The 20,465-nt window shown below is 31.8% G+C and overlaps 2 protein-coding genes across 2 annotated transcripts; both read right to left on the minus strand.

The window, feature by feature from the left end:
* Window positions 1-528: 528 nt before the first annotated feature.
* LOC114185404 lies at window positions 529-5,230 on the minus strand. The gene is made up of 7 exons (XM_028073109.1): window positions 4,933-5,230; window positions 4,655-4,723; window positions 4,354-4,524; window positions 3,765-3,935; window positions 3,205-3,414; window positions 1,970-2,058; window positions 529-1,510 (listed from the first exon to the last, which is right to left on the minus strand). Exons 1-7 carry the CDS (start codon window positions 5,018-5,020, stop codon window positions 761-763), a joined length of 1,548 nt encoding a protein of 515 aa, XP_027928910.1. The 5' UTR covers window positions 5,021-5,230; the 3' UTR covers window positions 529-760.
* An 8,541-nt stretch (window positions 5,231-13,771) lies between these two features.
* LOC114184854 (probable LRR receptor-like serine/threonine-protein kinase At3g47570) lies at window positions 13,772-17,141 on the minus strand. The gene is made up of 2 exons (XM_028072201.1): window positions 14,456-17,141; window positions 13,772-14,346 (listed from the first exon to the last, which is right to left on the minus strand). The coding sequence occupies exons 1-2, from the start codon at window positions 17,127-17,129 to the stop codon at window positions 13,961-13,963; spliced, it is 3,060 nt and encodes a 1,019-aa protein (XP_027928002.1). The 5' UTR covers window positions 17,130-17,141; the 3' UTR covers window positions 13,772-13,960.
* Window positions 17,142-20,465: the final 3,324 nt, after the last annotated feature.

Genomic DNA, 20,465 nt, shown 5'->3' on the forward strand with positions numbered 1-20,465 from the left:
GAGTTTGTTCTTTCTTATCTCTCAACATTTTTTGGGTTACTTTGGTGGAAAGCTTACCTTTTTCTGTCACCAATCCATTTTCTCATTAAATTGCATACATGAAATTGCTTGTTTAATATTATCTGCTAACTTCATATGCTTGATGTTTCATGTTAGCACTGCTCAGTAACAGTATTCTACAAACTAGATGCTTAGACTTTTATACAATATCAATTTTTTTAAGTTATGATATTTGACTAAATTATAAGAATTCATCTGCTTAATTATATACTATTTAACATTCGACACAACTAAAATTTCACAACTCTATATGCTTTTGAAGATTTAGTTAGAATTTAAATTGATAAGCAACATAATGTTTTGGCACCTTTATATAGTGAAGCTCATTTATCTGAAGATAGCCTCATTTTTAACGGAAATGCAGATGAATTGGTTGATTTAGTTCCCAATGAGATGGATTTCTCTCTAAGCCTGTGTGAAATTGTCTGAAGAAAATACCAAACACACTGTAATTGATCATCTACAATGTTAAAAGGGAGCAATGTCCTTGAAACTGAACAACTTTGGGGATGCTAATTTTTTCACAAATTGTTCTGCAAATGGGTCAAAATTAATCCTTCCACTCGCATGATTCACTAAGCACAGAGCATTTGCTTATAATACAGCTTCAAGTATAGACAAACTTAAAACAGATGTAGGTGCAGATATTCAATATAATGGTCCAATAATGCTAGTGAAAAATAAGTCATACAAAACTTTTTTACTTGGAGTTGAATCGGAAGGTCTCCTCAGAAGCATACTTAGTCCTCATACTGTAATGGTCAAACTTTGGATTATTATGGTCAACAGCCCTTGGTTCAACAGCTTTAGCCTCAGTTCCAACTGCCCCCATAACAAATTCTCCACTCTTTTCTCTTTGCCTATGTCTTGGCCTTTCTTTCTGGCTCTTAGATTTGGAGTACGGAGGAATCTCAGTAGATCCATAAAACTCTGCATAATCGGGTCGTTTTGATGATCGGTGCTTGCTTGACAGAGAAGGGTCCTTGAAACTGCTTGATTTTATCTTGGGGGGCTTCATTTCTGAATATTTCTCTGCTGTGCTTGGAGTATGGACATTTGGCACGAGTCGATTATCGATAGGAGGAGTATGAACATGTGGTGCCATCCGACTATCACTAAGAGGAGTGTGGAGCTGTGGTGGCAGCTGATTTTTGGTAAGAGGTGTATGCCCTTGAACATTTTGCCTGTTGATCAATGGAGGCTGTGCTTCATCTTCAGGCATCACAAGACGATCTTTCAGCGGTGTTAAGCCTCTCTTGGAGATGTCAGGTCTGAAATGTGAAGGTATGAATTGAGTGAATGCACCAGCTAATGCTTCAAGGGAAAGCTTAGAAAGATCAACAATGAGCTGTCCAAAAGACGGCCATCCCGGCTCCTCTTTACTGCTCTCCAGGATTGGCATGTGTTTCTCATTGCTTGCTGGTCCTTTAAACTCTTTTTCTGATGGTCTCTGCAGCATTTGTGCAGTGTAATTAATTAACCAATTAGCAAGGGTGAACGTGAAATATTTTTTTAGAGTGAACAGCACCACATAACATTTAAAATATGCATACTAAAGCCCAAAGAAAAATAAGATTTTCTAGCAAAAGGACGGAATTTAGGGTCTCCTTGATTTGAGAAAATATTCGGTTTTTATTTCCCCTTTTCACAAATAATTACAAAAATGATAGCTTGGTTTCACTTTATTTTCTATTTTAACGAGTTATACCAGAAGCAATAGAGACAACATGTTATTTGTTGCCTGTGTTGTTTCCTGTACAAATATTTCTGGTACAAAGGAAAAGTCCTCCCTTTTGCAACTCACAAGGCATAACATGGTTCCAAAAGACAAAATGTTGGGAAGCTACAACAGGCAAAATGTCACAATTCTGAAATTTCTGTTTAAAGAATTATATTAAGCAAAACATACTGTTTTTGAGAAGAAAGAGGATCCAAATCCCTGCTGAAGCATACATGTAGCATATCCTACTATAACAGCACCAACAACTGTAAGGATATCTGCATGAAAAACCCACAAAATAGACTAAAATCAGAAGTTAAATAGAGATATAGAGTATCCAAAAGAATGCAATCAAGTCTTCAGTTTTCAGATTTGCACATTTCCTCATTGCTTCACTTCCATGCTAAATACAGCTAATTCAGATTTTCCAGTAACACCAACACATTAAAGAACAATCTTCTGATAAACAATAAATCAGAACTGCCAAAAATATTTGTCCAACTGGCATTTTCAATTGCATTTATTGACCATAGCCAAGGGATTTAAGACCAGATCTGGGCAAACACATCAGTTGGATGAACTAAACCCACATGAAGTGACATCATTTCATGCGTCTGCCTCACAAGTCCAGTTCATGAGGGTAGGAGATGTTCCCTTAAATTTGAAAATGGAATTCTACAAGGTAAGGCTACCATTTCAAATTGGGATGCATCCAAAGCTACCCTCCCCATTCCCAGCTTAACTAAATATGCCATGGGAGATATGCAAGTAAACAGTCTAAGCTGAAACTGTAGAGCCAATAATGTTCGTAGCAGTCACCATAGTGACAAATAGTGATGCAGCCGACATAATTTTTTCTCTTTTCTTTCACCACAACTCATATTTAATGCCTTTGGTTCTGATTTCCTTTTTTTCCTTGTTCATAGGTGATATTCAAATTCAAAAACATAACTTTAACATCTAAATCACACGTTGCAGAGACTAGAAGTTTGGTTCTTCAATGAAGCATAAAGCATTCAAAACTTTCATGTCTTATCACTGCATGCTTGAGGGTAAAGGAAAACGCAGCACAGTGTTTGCATCTTATATCAGCAGAAATTATTATATTCAACTATAATACATATCAAACATAAAAGTACTTCTGAGGCCGATGGTGGAGGCACTATTCAACAAAGATATTAAGTTTGAATCAGAGAGCTGTCACACCAACTTCAATTTGAATATGTTGTATCTTATTGATTGATTTACATGAATAAGCTGTACACTGTTATGTTTGTATACAAGACCAACAGGATCAATCCCCGAAGTTAAGGGATTAGAATCACTGGATGAAAGAATATGCTATTCGAGGAAACAAGGTTATCTATTAAACAATACAAGGATATTTACAGAGTCTGAATAATCAACAAGATAAGAATATAAACCTGTACTGGAAATTGAATTAGACTGATAATCACAGTCTTCCTGGTCAAGAGAGATTTGCCGAAGAGCAGCATTTCCTCTATCAATGACCAACAAGGAACAGGTGGGTCGAACATATACCACATCAAAATCATTCGAGAACTTGGCATCCTCACTAGGCCCATCTCTGTATCCTGCGACATTTGATTTTCCACCAGCAATGGTCGTCACACCTAAAAAATACTCACAAAGATCAACAAAAAAGTAATCATATCCTTTTTCACCATTCTCAATGACAATTCTCCCAATACATTAAGATCCCATAACCAGTGGCAGCAGTGTTTGAATGAAGGAATTAGCATTATGCCATGATACTGGGCTGGGGAATTCTTATGTCAAACAGTTTTAGTAGGTTCCAGCAAAAAGAATTCCAGGATTGCATCTTAGTGTACTAGTAACATTGCTGTGGACACATTTTATGTTCAAATTCCATTCTAATATCGTCCGTTACCAAAACATCGTGTTAGTCATGACTAATAAATAGATCTTGAACTATTGTAAGCTGCAACTCATTATCACATACCAGAATCTCCAATCTTTCTGATAGCAAGATTCTGAGTATCAGCAACATAAACATTCCCCTTATCATCCACTGTTATGCCTTTGGGATGATTGAAACGAGCATCACTTGGTTTTCCATCCACATGACCAGTGTATCCCTGAAATGACCCTGCCACCAATCTTCCTCTACTATCTGCAGCCAGGTAGCACAAATAGATAGCAGAAGGAATTAGGTAAGCCCTATCCAGAAAAATAAATTCATTTAAATTTTCAATCAATCCCAGATTGTGTTTAACATGTCATATAACATTCACTTACCAAAACTGTTTAGAGAAACCCCCGGACAATATATCATATAAAGCTAAGACTTAGATTCCTCCCCCACCCCAACTATCAATTTTCCGCTAACTTGAACCAGGCAAGGGACCAAAACTCGTGTTCCTTTTCTCTTTCAATCTTTTTACCATCATTCTCACTAGCAACATCCAGAACCAATTGAAAAGAATTATAAAAATAGAGACATCCAGGAATGAATGCCAAAACTGCCATATCCCAACAAATCAAATTCACTCATAACAATTATAAAAACTCAAGAAGAGAAACAGCCATACATTGGGACAACGGCGGAGTTATCCGAACAATGTTGCTATTAATTGCATCAACAGCAAAGAGTTCACCATCCTCCTCAGAGACACGGATCCTATGAGGGATGACCCCAATCTCGTTCCCTTCGACAACAGTCTCAACCACGTAACCATTTTCAAATTGAAGAACATTCCCATCTACAAAAGAAAGAACAACAAATCACATTTACGTATATTCACACACACAAACACCTTAACAATAAGCATGTCACACCGAAAACACGTGACCTTTGAAAGTGCTCAATCTTAGTAGAAAAGTAGCAACAACCTGATTGTGGCGTCTTGGAGGTAGACCTTGTCCATTTGATGATCGAAGACAGATGCTTAATCAAGGGCCCTGATTCATTAACATTGCTTAATTAAAGTAACAAAAGAAGCTAACATTGTTTGATCAAAGTAACCAAAAAGAAAAAAGAAAGAACGACTAAAAAGGCACCCAGTTAGGTATTCAATACCATTAAGCAAAAAGATAACAAATTTAGCAAACCCATTTAAAATTATGGCAAATTGACGCTGTGGACGAAGTGGGGGAACAATTTTGTTTACCTGCAGGAGCAGCGTGAGGTTGAAAGCGGAGAGAGAAAGTGGGGGCAAGTGCAATTAGAAAGAACAGGAAGAGAATGTGATTTTTCATAGCTACTTTGGGAATGAACTGAGGTGAGCTAGGAATAGAAGGAACAAGCTGAATTAGGTTGTGCTGTCAGTTTGAGAAACAGCGGTAGAAGAAGTAGAAGAAGAAGAAGAAAAGTAGTAGTAGCAAGGAATTGGGTTCTTCTTCTTCTACTACTACCACTGGTTCATCTTGTTGGGGACACTCTCTCTCTCTTACGCAGTAAAGTGCTTTCGGTAAATATTTAACTTTCGTTTTTGCATTTACGCGGAAAGTGAGATTTTCGAGGGGAGCATGGAAGGTGACACCTCACTCCTTTCGTTCCCTCTCATTCTTTTTATGATTTTTTTGTTACATAAAATAGAAATGAATCTTTTTACGGACAATTAATATACAGTCAATCCAATAAACAAAATATATATATATATAGATAACTATAATATTAAATTAAATTTAACTTAATCATTATTAATATAATTTTATTTTATTTAAAAAGAAATTATTAACTTAATCATTATTAATATAATTTTATTTTATTTAAAAAGAAATTATTCATAAATATTACATGTGTTTCATATTTTATTTAATTTTCATCGATAAAAGTTAGAAAATAATTATATATTAATGTTGTTAAAAATTAAATATAATTAAACATAAAAAAATTTAAATTAACATAACAATTATAAAAAAGTAGTGTTAAACATCTAAAAACTTTATAAAAAAATAATTAAAGTATCAATTTGAAACTTCACCAAATTTCTTTTATTTGACTTTTCGATAATCTTTTCCGACAAAAAAAGAAAATTAATTTGAAGGAGTAGTATAAAGACAATTTGTTTCACAAAAAAGTGTAATAATTTCATCATTGAAGATTTTTTTTTTTTGCAAAACTTAAAGACATACCTTTTAAAAGTTTACTGTCTTCACCCTTGAAACCTTCCCTCTAAGAGACAATTGAAATGTCACTAGAGATTTTTTTTTCCTTTTTAATAGAGACTTAAAAATTTCAAAGTCATTCTTTTATATTAGTATGTTATTGTCTAAAGATTTAAAAAGATATTTTTTTCTTTATAAAATTTGTTATATGCATTTATACCATCTTAATTAATATATTTAATTATTTTAACTTTCAATATAAAAATGAAGAAATCAATGCAAATTAATTTTCTTTTAAGGACACCCGCTAACAAATAACTTTGGACGAAAATAGTTTACATAGTAGAAATAAATAAAAAATGATAATGAAATGGGATTTTAATTTATTTAAAGAAAAATAGAGAATAAGTTATGAAAAATAAAAATATGAATATAAGTATAGCGTTTTTTTACTATTATAAGTAAAAATATGTAAAAAATAATAATATCGAATTCTATACTAATAAAATTATTTCCCCCCTCATCAAACTCCATGCTTTATTTCTATCTTCTTTTATACTTTTTATACTTTCAATCAAAATGGCTTTTCTTTTCCTTTTTCTTGTGATCAACTGGATTTCTCAATTTTATTAAGTAACCCTTGGACACACACAAACTAACCTAAGCAAGATCATGGGACAACACTATTGCTATAATAGTCAACGTTCAAATCCAACATCTCGTTTAAGATAATTAAATTCAATATTATTTAAACCAACTACATGATTATATACACATACTAATCTTAGTTTATAATATTTTGTTTTTATTATTACAATTCAATTTTCTTTATAACAAACTTTTTAATGGGGATGTTTTCTAATATTTTTTATCATAACCGCGAACGAAGATTTATCTATAATTAATAATATGACGTTAGAATTAGAATGTGAAATTATGAACTAATTCTAGAAGAGATTGAACAGAGTATAAGGTTGTTATTTACAATTAAATAAATTGTCTAATCAATAATAGCAGCACAATAATTTTTAAAATTCTTGGATTATGTCGAGTTATGTTTGAAAAATTACTTAAAGGGTTCCAGCACTAGAAAAGAAAACTTAATTATAAAGTAGGTATACAAATTATTCTTGGTTATCCCTTCTAAATCTCTTGCTAAAACTGAGAATTTGAGTATTCTTTTAGTTGTCTCTCCTAACTTATAAAAAATACATATAAGTAGATAACAAAGTTAACTCTTAAATGATATAGTAAAAATTCCACAAGGTGGGTAACTCCACCAAATGAAAAATACAAAGGTTTTAAACACTTCCCACTAAAAAAATTCACATTTAAGTGTAGAACTCTATGTCTCTCTTTTATGCTTCCTTCATATATGTTTTTTTAGTGAAGGGCTTTAAGATTCCTATATACTTGAAGAATTTGATTATGTCTTGGTGTAATATTCAACAATGATATATTTTTGTGTTTGATAACTTGATTTCAAATCTTTTTAGTATTTTTGTTTTTCTTGATTTTGTTTGAAATTGACAATCAACACTAGAAGGTTCCACTTCCTTTTACATGTTGTATAAATAAGGTATAAATATACATTTGGTACCCAAACTTTTTCGGAAAGTTCAATGTGGTATCCGAACTTTAGGAATGTTCAATTTGGTACCCCAATTTTTTAAAGAGGTTCAATTTGGTCCTCTCCGTTAAGTTGGAGTTAACACCGTGTCCGTACATGACACGTGTCAAGCCATGAAATTTTTATTTTTTTTAATTTTTTTCAAAAAATTAATTTTTTTTTCAAAAAATTTAAAAAATTGCCACGTGGCAGCTTACAAGCATGACACGTGACAATGTAATAGTTGTTTTCAATTTAGTATCCCAATTTAAATTTTTTGTTCAATTTAGTACCCCAATTTTTTAAAATCATTCAATTTCGTCATCTTCCATTTGAGACCAAATTAGTAAATAAGCTTAATTACAACCTATATATACATGTTACAATAACTTTTTATAATATATATACATCAAATCATTTCACCTAAATACTTAAATTATTTTATTTTTTTCATTTTAACCTTTGTAATTTTTTATACATGAAATTTTTTACACTTGTAAAAAATAAAATAATTTGAATATTTAGGTGTAGTGATTTGATGTATAAATTCAAAACAATTATTTTAACATGTTTATATAAATTATAATTAAGCTTATTTACTAATTTGGTTTCAAATAGGAAAGGACGAAATTGGATCATTTTAAAAAATTTGGATACTAAATTGAACCAAAAATTTAAATTGGGGTACTAAATTGAAAACAACTATTACACTGCCACGTGTCATGCTTGTAAGCTGCCACGTGGCACGATGATAAACTGACACGTGGCAGTTTTTTAAATTTTTTGAAAAAAAAATTAATTTTTTGAAAAAAAATTAAAAAAAAATAAAAATTTCATGGCTTGACACGTGTCCTGTACGGACACGGTGTTAACTCCAACTTAACGGAGAGGACCAAATTGAACCTCTTTAGAAAATTGGGGTACCAAATTGAACATTCCTAAAGTTCGGGTACCACATTGAACTTTACGAAAAAGTTTGGGTACCAAATGTGTATTTATACCTATAAATAAATAAGGAAACATTTCATATGTACATGTTGTTAGAAATATTTTAATATAATTTAAAAAATAAATAATTAAAATAAAAATTCTACTGTTACTGAAGTTTTTATAGACCTTTAATTTATGGGTTAATGGTTTTTATGGCTAACGGCTATATTCTTATTATACTTTACTCTTTTGTCTCCTTTTGCTACCTGTATACCACCTAGGTGCATAGGGAAAGATACAATAAAAACAACAACAACAGAAACAATAAACACTAGAGTTATCTAAAAAGTGTTCTTCTTTTCTTTTTTATATTATTTTTAAGACAGTGGTGTTTATAAGGTTCGGAGATCCTTCGTTGCACTCGATCGATCTGACGGGTTGTTGTATATTGGGAGAGAAACACATATGATAAGAAACACATATGACTGTGTATTGATATATTTGTTTAGCCTTGTGCAGTAGGCAGAGGCGGAACTATATGGTGACAAGGGGAGCCATGGCTCCCCCAAATTCTTTTTTGAATTTTTTTTTATATATATTTATATATTTTTTAAAATTATATTTATATATTATTTATATTAAGTTTATGTAATGAAAAATAATAATAAAAGATAAAATAAAAAAATTAATGGAGACATTGATTTATAAAAGAGATTAAGATTTTTTCTGGCTATAAGATCTTTCTACCATGTAAATTATCATGAAAGTGTGTGAAGAGAAATAAATAAAGAGATAGATTGGGAAATAGAGGTTGGGAAATACATAGATTGAGATTGAAGTATATTTTCTTGCATGATCTCTCACATATCAAAGTTAGTATCTTATTATGATTTATGTATGTTAAATTTATGATTCTTTTTAGGATGTTTATCCCAAATTAATATAAATCCTAATTATGATTTTAGGGATTCTTTTGTGAAATTGGTATGAACCCTAATTATAATTTTTCCCAGATTATTATAATCTTTAATTATGAAATTTAGGGATTTTGTGTTTTTCGCTGCCTATGGTAATTTTTTTTTTAAGTTTTGAATTTATACAATATTGCTTATTTAATTAAAGTGGTATGAGTTTTGTTATGTTTTGCATTGTGATAATTGTGATTTGTGAATATAAATTTATTTTTTTCTAAATAGGCGAGATGTGATAAATTTATATTAAAAAGATTATGATAAAAAGTAAAAAAAAAAAAACATTGATTCTTTTTTTAAAGAAGGTTTGTGATAAAGATGAAAAAAAAATGCATTTACTAACTAAACTTGAGAAATTTCATGAGAAGCAGGAATTCAAGACAATCAAAAATAAATCTTTAAAGTTCTTAGAGTTATATACAATGAATTTAAAAATTCATTAGAATGCGATTCGAGAAAAACGACCTCAAATGTGACAATACCACCAAATCAAATTGATGAGGTTATCTAAAATGGTATTCATGGTTTGGTATCATGATATAATAGCATGATATAATAGTGAATGATAATAATATTTTTTTGAATTCTACTATTATGTGAAGAAAAAAGATGAAAAACTTTTTTTCTGACTAAAAAAAATTATATATAACAAAACTAATTTGGTACCCCTACATTTTTTGTTCAAGTTCCACCACTGGCAGTAGGGGCGTTTTCTCTCTAAGGATAGCGCTATGCGTGCCTCAACCCAGGATATTTCTACTCATTTACCTTTTATCTTTTATTTATTATTTATTATTGTTATTATAATCGTTGATATCTGATTAATATTCTTTGATTCATATACATGTCAATAGCTTTAATAATTACTATTATTATCATTTTATATTTTTATTATTATTAGTATTATTTGAGTAATCACTTTCTAACATTGTTAGAGAGAAAAATATCTTGTTATTTCTATTTTGTTGATTACTCATCTGCATTCATTTCTAAAATTAAAAACAATATAGAGCTGAAGACTGAAAACACGTTTTATGAACTAATGTGTTTGTCATTGTTATAATTTAATCAGTTTCAACTAAGCCTAAAAATTTATGTGTATAATTGTTTCTATTTCTATTGGTAACAATAAATGAAATTATGGATAAATGAATTTCCTGCTCATTGACTAATTTTTTGTGATGTCTATAGCTAATGTTTTTACTGTCATATTAATTTATGCTTTAATATTGTCTATTCTTATCATTGATAAAGATGTTCTATATCATGTATATATTTTAAGTGTTTTATATGAAAAAAAAAAGTGACTGATAATAAATATAATCTTTATCAAATTTATGAATTCAAAATTATTGTTTATGACATGAAATTAAAATGAATTATTGATATCATGTTTAAGATCATGTAAATGCTGATGAAAGAAAGAAAGAAAAAAAATGCTTTCATATGGTGTTAATCTAATGGTGCAGCGAAAGAAAGAAAACTGATTTTTGTTTGATATGGTAAATGTTATTCTACAAGTCTAGCTTGTCTTTGCTTATAAAATCATATAGGGTGAAACTTTATATTCAACTTACCATATTTTGAACACAAAAGGTTGTGATAAACATTTTATGAGTTATGAAAGAAAAAAGAACCACATTAAAAATATTTCAAAGTGCGGGGGTGTCTTGTAAAGGTTAATATACCTCTTAATGATAATATATATATATAAAAAAATATTGGTTATATATTATGAAGTGAATGAATATATACCTCACTGTTTTGACATCTAGTGTAATATTATTTGTGTTTCGTCTAGCTATGGCAATATGTCCAATTTCTTGAGATGATTGAAGGATAATGTAAATTGGATATTGATTTTGGTGACACAAAATCACCTATTGGTTATGGTTATGTTTTAACCTTGGATGGAGGTGAACTATCATGGAAATATGTTAAAAAATTGTTGTCATGATTTACCATACAAGCATAAATTATTCCTTTTTCTAATGCATCTTGACAATTAAATTGTTATATTTAAAATTTTTAGTAAAAATGTCAATGAAATTGACATATGAGAACGAGAGACAAATATAGTAGAAACTTAATTACTCATGATATTATCTCTCTTGACTTTGTCAGGTCAGAAAGAACTATTGTAGATCTGCTTATCAAAAGTTGATGCATCAACAACAAGTATTTGATCGTCGAGGGGAATGAGACTATAGCCCATAAATTAGTTGCAACAATGGACATTCATCTCCACATGAATGGCGATCCCATGGAATGGAGTTCAATGGGTAACAACAAAGTTGTTGTTGACTAAAGTACACCAAATAATTTGATTAAATTTTATGTCTCATTCCTATGGCGAGGTGTACTATAAATTGTGACAATAATTAGGTTGAGGTATGTGCATTATTATGCTTATTTTATAAAATACCTCTTAATAAATCCAATGACAATTATTGTAGGGGTGTGAGTCACAAACCACCCTTTGAGGGTTTACCTAGTGAGTGTGATGGTGGGCCCGCCATTGTGAGACATGGGCAAGTCTCTAAGTGACACTCATGAAACAAGATACATGCACAAGGTCGTAACATGCACCCACTGATTAGAACCTATAATGAACATCGATATTGTATGTGGTATTTACTAAAACCTGGTCACAAGGGATGTAGTTCAAGACAATCAAGTCTCTGTATTTTCTCGGGTGGAAGTTTATAAGCACTAGGTGTAAGGATCAGACTCGGAAGGTTCCTTACACTGAATTACAATATTTTGTTTAAAAAGATAATATATTTTTTGTTTTATTTGATTTTTTTTAAAATTATGTGGGGGATTGTTAGAAATATTTTAATATAATTTAAAAAATAAATAATTAAAATAAAAATTCTACTGTTACAGAAGTTTTTATAGACCTTTAATTTATGGGTTAATGATTTTTACGGCTAACGGCTATATTCTTATTATACTTTACTCCTTTGTCTCCTTTTGCTACCTATAAATACCACCTAGGTGCATGGGGAAAGATACAACAAAAATAACAACAATAGAAATAATAAACACTAGAGTTATCTAAAAAGTGTTCTTCTTATCTTTTCTATATTATCTTTAAGACAGTGATGTTCATAAGGTTCGAAGATCCTTCGCTGCACTCGTTCGATCTGACGGGTTGTTGTATCTTGGAAGAGAAACGCATATGATAAGAAACACATATGATTGTGTATTGATATATTTGTTTAGCCCTGTGCAGTATGGGTGTTTTCTCTCTAAGGATAGCGTTATGCGTGCCTCAACTCAGGATATTTCTACTCTTTTACCTTTTATCTTTTATTTATTATTTATTATTGTTATTATACTCGTTGATATCTGATTAATATTCTTTGATTCATATACATGTCAGTAGCTTTAATAATTATTATTATTATCATTTTATATTTTTATTATTATTAGTATTATTTAAGTAATCATTTTCTAACATATGTAATATGTAATATAATATTCAAATATAACTAGATATGTGTTTGTTTATGATTGATTGTTTCATTATGAGTATAATTTCTAAACATCGAAGAAATTATGTATTTCCTTACATGAAAAATGTATTAATTGTGTTGGAAGTTACATATTATTTTTAAGCAAATTGCAGCACATATAAACTTTATATTATATTATATATATCGTTATGCAGAAAAAGTATCGTGTATTTTTAACGCATTAGAAGATATGATTATACCAGAACATCGTAGAACACATGTTAGAGAGTTGATAGCATAGAATACTAACATGTAAAACATCTAACAGATTTCATTCGTATTTCTTATCATCAAAACCTTTTTATAATGCGTGAAAAATAAGTATGAAATTGAGTCAAAACTACTTTGTGGACGTTCCCAATGTATTGTCTGTTTTGGAACGTTTGAGCTTTGTTACGATTTTGTTCTTAAAAGACACTTTAAAAAGTGAAAGGAAATAAAAGTATTTAAACTATGTTTGACTTGACTTCTAAGCCATGTGAAACTTGTTGGGTGTACCGGAATAAGTCCCTGAGTCGGGGCAAGGGAAGTTGAGTATAAAACATGTAACATCCCCAAATTTAGATACTTCATCAAAGTGTTCCTTTTTTGGCTAAAGAGCTTTTCAATACTTTTCAATAAGTACAAGTTGTTACTCCTTGATTTATAGGCATATAGGTATTCAATCTTATCCCATAAGACCCTCGCATTTGTTTCATGAAAAATAAAATTATAACTAAATTTTGGAATTCAAGAAAGAAATGGATTGTATATGATAAATGTTACAGTGCATCATACTACAGACGCATCTGTTCTTGTATGAAGCCATGCCATTTGACCTTAACATTGATTATCATGCATCAACATTTGAAATTCAAGACAGTTTACATTCGAAATTTTGAAGTTTTAGAATACATAACAAAATGGAAGATAATGAAACTATAACTATATAGGAAATTATAAGGTAAGAAACAAAGCCAAAAACAATATTGTTGTAAAGGAAATTGCAACTAAAATCTGGCAAAACAAGAGTATTGAATATTTTCATTTGCCCTGTAGTAATATGTGGCGAATTAATTCATTTTCTATTTACTTTACCAGAAATAAAGGCTCTTTTGATTTTACTCAGCTCTCTAGTAACATCCACCATACTGATCCTTTCTTTTGGTGATTCCGCTACACAAGCAAGTCCAATATGGAACAGTGAAACCAAGCACTCTTCTGTAGTTGGAGTAAGATTCTGAATTTCTTCTTCTGTGCTTATTTCTGCTTCTTTTACTACAAGCAATGGATCCAAAATTTGTAATAGATTTTCAGGGAATGAATTTGCTACTAAGTTATGCAAATTTTGACCATCTTCAAAGATTTCATCTGTAGGTCTCCTTCCAGTAAGCATTTCCAGCATAAGTATCCCAAAGCTATACACATCTCCAGTCATAGACACCTCTGAACCCATTCCATACTCTAAAATACATAATAAAATTTGTCAATAATTTTTAATTCCAGAATACACTAGTTTTCCTCAAATATAGGTGAATTTAAAGAAATACTAATTCAAGAGTTTAGAACATGCCTGGAGGAGCATAACCAATCGTCCCTTTTATGCCTAGTGTACTTGATTTCTTATTGTTGATAGTTGACAGAAGTCTTGCTATGCCAAAATCACTCACATGGGCGATCATGTTATCATCAAGGAGGACATTGTTTGGCTTCAAATCACAATGGATTATAGATTGCTCACATTCATGATGAAGATAATGCAATGCTGAAGCAACATCAATCATGATATTTAATCTTTGGTCGAGCTTCAATGTTCTTGGATTATCTGTTACAAGTGTCCTCGGATGCAACCATTGCTCTAAACTCCCATTTTTCATGTACTCAAAAATTAGAGCTTTAAATTCTTGACCTTTGTAATCTGTGCTGGAACAACATGTTAAAATTGGAACCAGATTTCGATGTTTAACATTTTTAAGCGCATTGCATTCAGCAAAGAAACTCTTTGGAGCTCCTTTTCTTTGAAGGTTTAGGACCTTTATGGCAACAACTTTGTCTTCTAACTCAAGAGTGCCTTTATAGACAGAGCTAAAATTTCCAGACCCTATCAAGTTTGTAGTTGAGAAACCATCTGTTGCATTGTGTAAGCTCTGGTATGAAACTTTAGCCAACTGGTCAATTGTTGGAGAATCCAAAGATGATTTCTTACTCCTTTTCCTCATCCAGTAGAAAGTTAGAGTAATTGACAGTATGAGAAGAAAAACAATCACACTAACTAACACTGGTATCAGCCTAAACTTGTGGTGTTTTACAAGTTTCTTACCTTTGACAGGGCATGGTGGCAGATGCAATTCTGAAATGCCCCCACAAAGCTTACTATTTCCAGTCACCACCACCTCACTTGCATTCCGAAACACACCTTCAGTTGGTACCTCACCCTCTAACATGTTATACGATACATTGAAATATTCCAAGAAAGAAATGTTTTGTAGAACATGTGGAATTGACCCAGACAAGCGATTTTGTGACAAGTCTAAACTCCGAAGACCTTTGAGTGATGCCAAAGAGAATGGTATGATTCCATCTAAAGAATTACCTTGCAAAAACAGGTACTCCAACATTATGCATTCCGCAATAGTTCCAGGAATGTCTCCAGACAAATGATTCTTAGACATATCTAGAATATCAATGTTTTTAAGGTTTCCCACTTCTTTAGATATGTAGCCACTCAATGAATTTTCTGACAAATCCAGGTAGATTGTCAGAGAGGAAAGATGAAAAACCTCAAAGGGTATTGTTCCTTTAAGGTTGTTTTGTGCAAGGCTTAAGTATTGTAACTTCTGGCAATATCCTATGCTTGGAGGAATAGTCCCTTCTAACATATTTGCACTCATTTCCAAATAGAACAGATGACTAAGGTTGCCTATGAAGGCTCCTATTTCTCCCGACAATTTGTTTCCCCTTAAGCCTAACACTTCCATTTTTCGAAACTTCCCAAAAGTTGTTGGGATAATCCCTTCCATGCGGTTATCATACATAGTCAAGAGAGTTAAGTCAACTAGATTTCCTATTGATGCAGGGATTTTTCCTGATATTTGATTACCCCCAAGAGCTAGTTGACTGAGCTGAGTGGATAAGTTTCCCATGGTATCAGGTAAATGACCTCCAAAGTTATTATTGGATATACCTAACTCATGCAACTCACTACAATTTGTCAATGTTTTCAGAAACTCCAAATCATAAGTTGAATTGTTACCAAGATTGTTTGAAGAAAATGACAAAAGGAAAACATGTTGTAGCTTTCCCAGACTTGGAACTTGTCCCACAAAATGGTTATAACTCAAATCAAATATATAAAGTAAAGATGAGTTTGTGATGGAGGGTGGGATTGGTCCTGAGAATTTATTTTCACTAAGTTCTAGTACTTGGAGATTGGGGAGGGTGTGAAACATGTTAGGTGGAAGAGAACCATTAAGCTGGTTTTTTGTAGCTGAGATTGCAACAAGAGATGAAATATTATAAAGACAAGAAGGAAATGTTCCAGTGAGGTTGCTTACAGGAAGTGATAAAAAGAACAAGTGTTTGAGATTGCATAGTTCTTGTGGAATATCTCCCCCTAAGTTGTTAGTACCCACAGAGAGAACAGTTAGGGATAAAAGATTACCTAAGAATGATGGGATTCCCCCGGTTAACCAGTTGTTATAGAGCAGCAAATATTGAAGCTTCCGAAGTGAACCGATTTGAATTGGAATTTCACCAATGAGATTGTTCCCATGCAACCTTAAGCGTTTGAGGCTAGTGCAACCCGTCAAGTTTGTAGGAATTTTCCCTTCCAATGAGTTATTTCCAACAGAGAGTAGCCGCAGTTGTGACAAGCGTCCCAATTCTGGAGGGATTTTGCCATGGAAGCTGTTGTTTCCAAGGTCAAATATTCTCAAATGAGAGAGATTGCCTACATAAGGAGATATGGATCCCTTCAACTTGTATCCATGCAAGTTCAAGCCTGTAACTCTTTGAAGCGTGAGATTGCATGTGATTCCGTGCCAATTACAGAAGTGAGTAGAAGTGTTCCAAGAGAGCAACATTCCATATGGATCAGTAGATATGGATTCCTTGAATTTCAGCAATGACAGGTGATCAGTCTCATCTCCTAAGGCAAATACGTTGATGTTTGCGTTCAATGCCAAGAGAGAGATGAGGGGGATATATATGGGCCAAAATTTAAATAACATCACAGAAAAATTATTCATGTGGACAAGTAATGGAGGATGCATCTGTGTGATGATATTTCTATTCTTACATAGGTTTATATAGAGTTTCATAGCATGGCAATTGCACTAGATCAAAGAATAAGTCAAATGTGTTCTTCCGCACTTTGATTTTATTACCATTGTAGTGTATTGGATTTAAACTATGATTGTTGATGGAAAAAGCACACAAAATCATAAAAAATATTCAAATTAATAGTTTCAATCTATATTATTTAAATGGATTTATTTTAAATCTAAATTTATAATTTGGATTTTAAGTCCAATCTACTTAGTTGGATTTAAATTGTATTTAGATTGGATATGTTTTGGATTTTGAAAATCTAAAATTAAGGTGCATGAGAGTCGACCTAGGTTAAAAGTTGGATTGAGTTAATCCAAGACAAAAGTTGGGTCAAGTTATCTCAGACTGCAGGGTCGAGTTGAGTCAATTTGAGCAGAAAAATAGTGTCGAGTCATCTTGGACCAAAGAATCAAGTTTAGTTAGCTTGGGTCAAAGGTCAAAACAAGTTGGTTTAGAGTAAAGATTAAGCTAAGTTTACCCAAACTAAAGCTCGAGGAAAGATGACATGGGTTGAGGGCTGAGTCATCACGGGCCCATAATTGACTTGAGTCGGTCCAGCTAAAAAAATTAAGCTGAGTTCGCCCAACTTAATATGAAGGTTGAGATGAGTCGATCCAGGCCGAATAATCGAGACAAGTTGGCATGGAATAAAGGTCAAGCTAAGTTGGGTTAGGTTAAAGGTTGAGATGAATTGGCCTAGAGTGAAGGTCGAGTAGGTCGGTCCCGAACGAAGGTTGAGCCGAGTCATCCAAGGTTGAATAGTCGACCCGAGTTGGCCTAATATGGAGGTTGAGATGAGTTGGCCTAGGCTAAAGGAATGACTGGCATATCCTAATATGAAGATTGGGATAAGTCGACCCAAGTCAAAGAATCGAGACAAGTCGTCTTCAATTGAAGGTCAAGTTAAGTCAGTCAAGGCCAAAAGTCAAGTCGAGTCATCTTTGTAACATCCCGAGTCTTACAGTCTTGGACTGGAGGTTAAGGTGAGTCAGCTCGGACATGATGTCTAAACATGTTTGTTCTAACCGAAGGTCAAAGCAAGTCGCCGAAGGATCAAGCTGAGTCATCCTACGCCAAGGGTCTAAATAAGTCATCCAAGGTTTAGGGTGAAGTCAACATGAGCCCAACTTTAGTTGAGTTAACCTATACATGGAGGAGCTAAGTCGACTTTAGTTGAGTTAACCTATACATGGAGGAGCTAAGTCGACAAGGGCCTATGTCAAGTTCGAGTCCAAGGTGATTCAAGTTAGTTCTAGCTAATGTTATGGTGAAGTAGCACAAACCCAAGTTGAACCGAATGAAGAGGTTGACATGAATTGACCTAGGTCGAAATCAAATCAAATCGACCTTTTCCACGTGTAATAGAATTAATTATAATCATGTATATTAATTTTACTGAAATTATTCTAATTGACAAAATAAATTAAATTTAAATTTAATCTGATTTAAATTGAATAGAAAAATCTAAATCGAATTAATCCAGTTAAAATTGATTTGTATTATAGGTCTAATCTATTTTATTATATTTGTAACCGATACATGTTATCCTTCATTAAAGATTGTTCTTTCTTTATGGTTATCTATTATTCAATTTTCTTAATTATGTAAATTGAGAAGTGTATGTGATATATGTTGTATACAAAACTTTGTTATAATACAATTATTTCTTTTCATTTATATTTTTTGTTTTTTTATTATTAAGGAACTAACCCTCCATATGGAAAGTTCATTACCACTTTGCAAGTCATTAGTGGTGGCAAGGAAAGTCAAGCATCCCAAAAGACCCGTTATTGCTAGTCTAGTCAAGCTCCATTTTCAGTCCACCACTATTATAGCTTATTGCTATTCTAGTCAACCACCCTTGACATACGCCATTTTCAGTCCACCCCTTTAAATAAAATGTACATTTCTTTTATTTGAGTTTACACATATTTATTCTGTATTAAACATGTTTTAACAGATTAGTTATCAACATATTATATGTGAATTATTCATGAAATATGAGTGAGTTATAACGTATTTCGGTATAGAGACAAATAGAATTCAACTTATAATGTATACTTAAGCACTAACATTTATATTTTATAAAGCAAAATGTTATTAACATGATATTGGTTCCAGAATAATTGAGTTCATATCTTGTACATATATAGTAAAACAAAATATGATTAGAAGGTAAAACTTCACTAATTATATAACTGACCATGTCATACATATATATATATATATATATATATATATATATATATATATTATAAATATCGCTAAAACTTTACATAATAACATGGTGATTATAACAAATCACCAAAATGTTGAGTATATACTAAATAAATCAAAAAATGAGTTAAGTTGACCTGTTAACCAAATCGGTACCCCATAACTTTGTCTTTTACTAGTTATTTCTTCATAAATTTCCATGTGGCGATGAAACGACTAATTTTTTCTTACCTTTTTACTTTATCTTCTTCCTACATCAAGCGTGCATTCTCTCCGCATGTATGAAGTTTCATTTTCTGTGGTGTTTTCTTCCTTGCCAAGTGTAATTCCTCTCACGCACCTCCAACAAAGCCCCACTACAAGAATTCTTGAAAACAGCTTCCGCAAATTAGCGTCCGTGAGATGAAGGACTTAAACAGAGTCTGATTAGCTTTCGCTTACCAGAAACAAAACTGAAAAAAAGAAAAAAAAATCATTACCCACCTTAAAGTAAGGCTGGGCAAAATAAACCAAACTGTACTGCACTACCAAAAACTACACTAAATTAAAAAATTGTTCTCATGAACTGCACTGAACTGAAAAACAGTTCATATGAACTGAAAAACCGTTCATATGAACTGAACTGAAAAACAGTTCATATGAACTGAACTGTTATTCATAAAAATAAACCGGACTGAACTGCAATGCACTATAATATAAACTAAACTGAACTGTTTTATGAACTGCACTACGTCAGAACTGAACTGCACTATTTTTGAACTGAACTGCAATAATTTTTAACTTAACTACACTATTTTTGAACCGTTTTTGAACCGAATTGCACTGATTTTGAATAAACTTCACTATTTTTGAACTGAATTGTACTATTTTTGAACAGGATTGCATTGATTTTGAACTGAATTGCACTATTTTTGAACTGAATTACACTATTTTGAATTGAATTGTACTAATTACATATGATTGTACTACACAATAATAATCTAAAATGTAATTAAAATATTAAAATTAATATAATAAATATAAATATCGATATTAAC

Source organism: Vigna unguiculata, chromosome 5 (assembly GCF_004118075.2).
Source record: "Vigna unguiculata cultivar IT97K-499-35 chromosome 5, ASM411807v1, whole genome shotgun sequence".
NCBI classification, from domain to species: Eukaryota; Viridiplantae; Streptophyta; class Magnoliopsida; order Fabales; family Fabaceae; genus Vigna; species Vigna unguiculata.

Bases quoted from the DNA above. Each gene is read 5' to 3' on its own strand.
- LOC114185404 (XM_028073109.1), bottom strand. From the start codon at position 5,020: ATGAAAAATCACATTCTCTTCCTGTTCTTTCTAATTGCACTTGCCCCC. The intron at 4,724-4,932 runs GTAAACAAAATT...TTAATGAATCAG, and splicing joins ACCTCACGCTGCTCCTGCAG to GGCCCTTGATTAAGCATCTG. The intron at 3,936-4,353 runs GTATGGCTGTTT...ACCTGGCTGCAG, and splicing joins AACTCCGCCGTTGTCCCAAT to ATAGTAGAGGAAGATTGGTG.
- LOC114184854 (XM_028072201.1), bottom strand. From the start codon at position 17,129: ATGAATAATTTTTCTGTGATGTTATTTAAATTTTGGCCCATATATATC. The intron at 14,347-14,455 runs GCATGTTCTAAA...TATGTATTTTAG, and splicing joins GATTGGTTATGCTCCTCCAG to AGTATGGAATGGGTTCAGAG.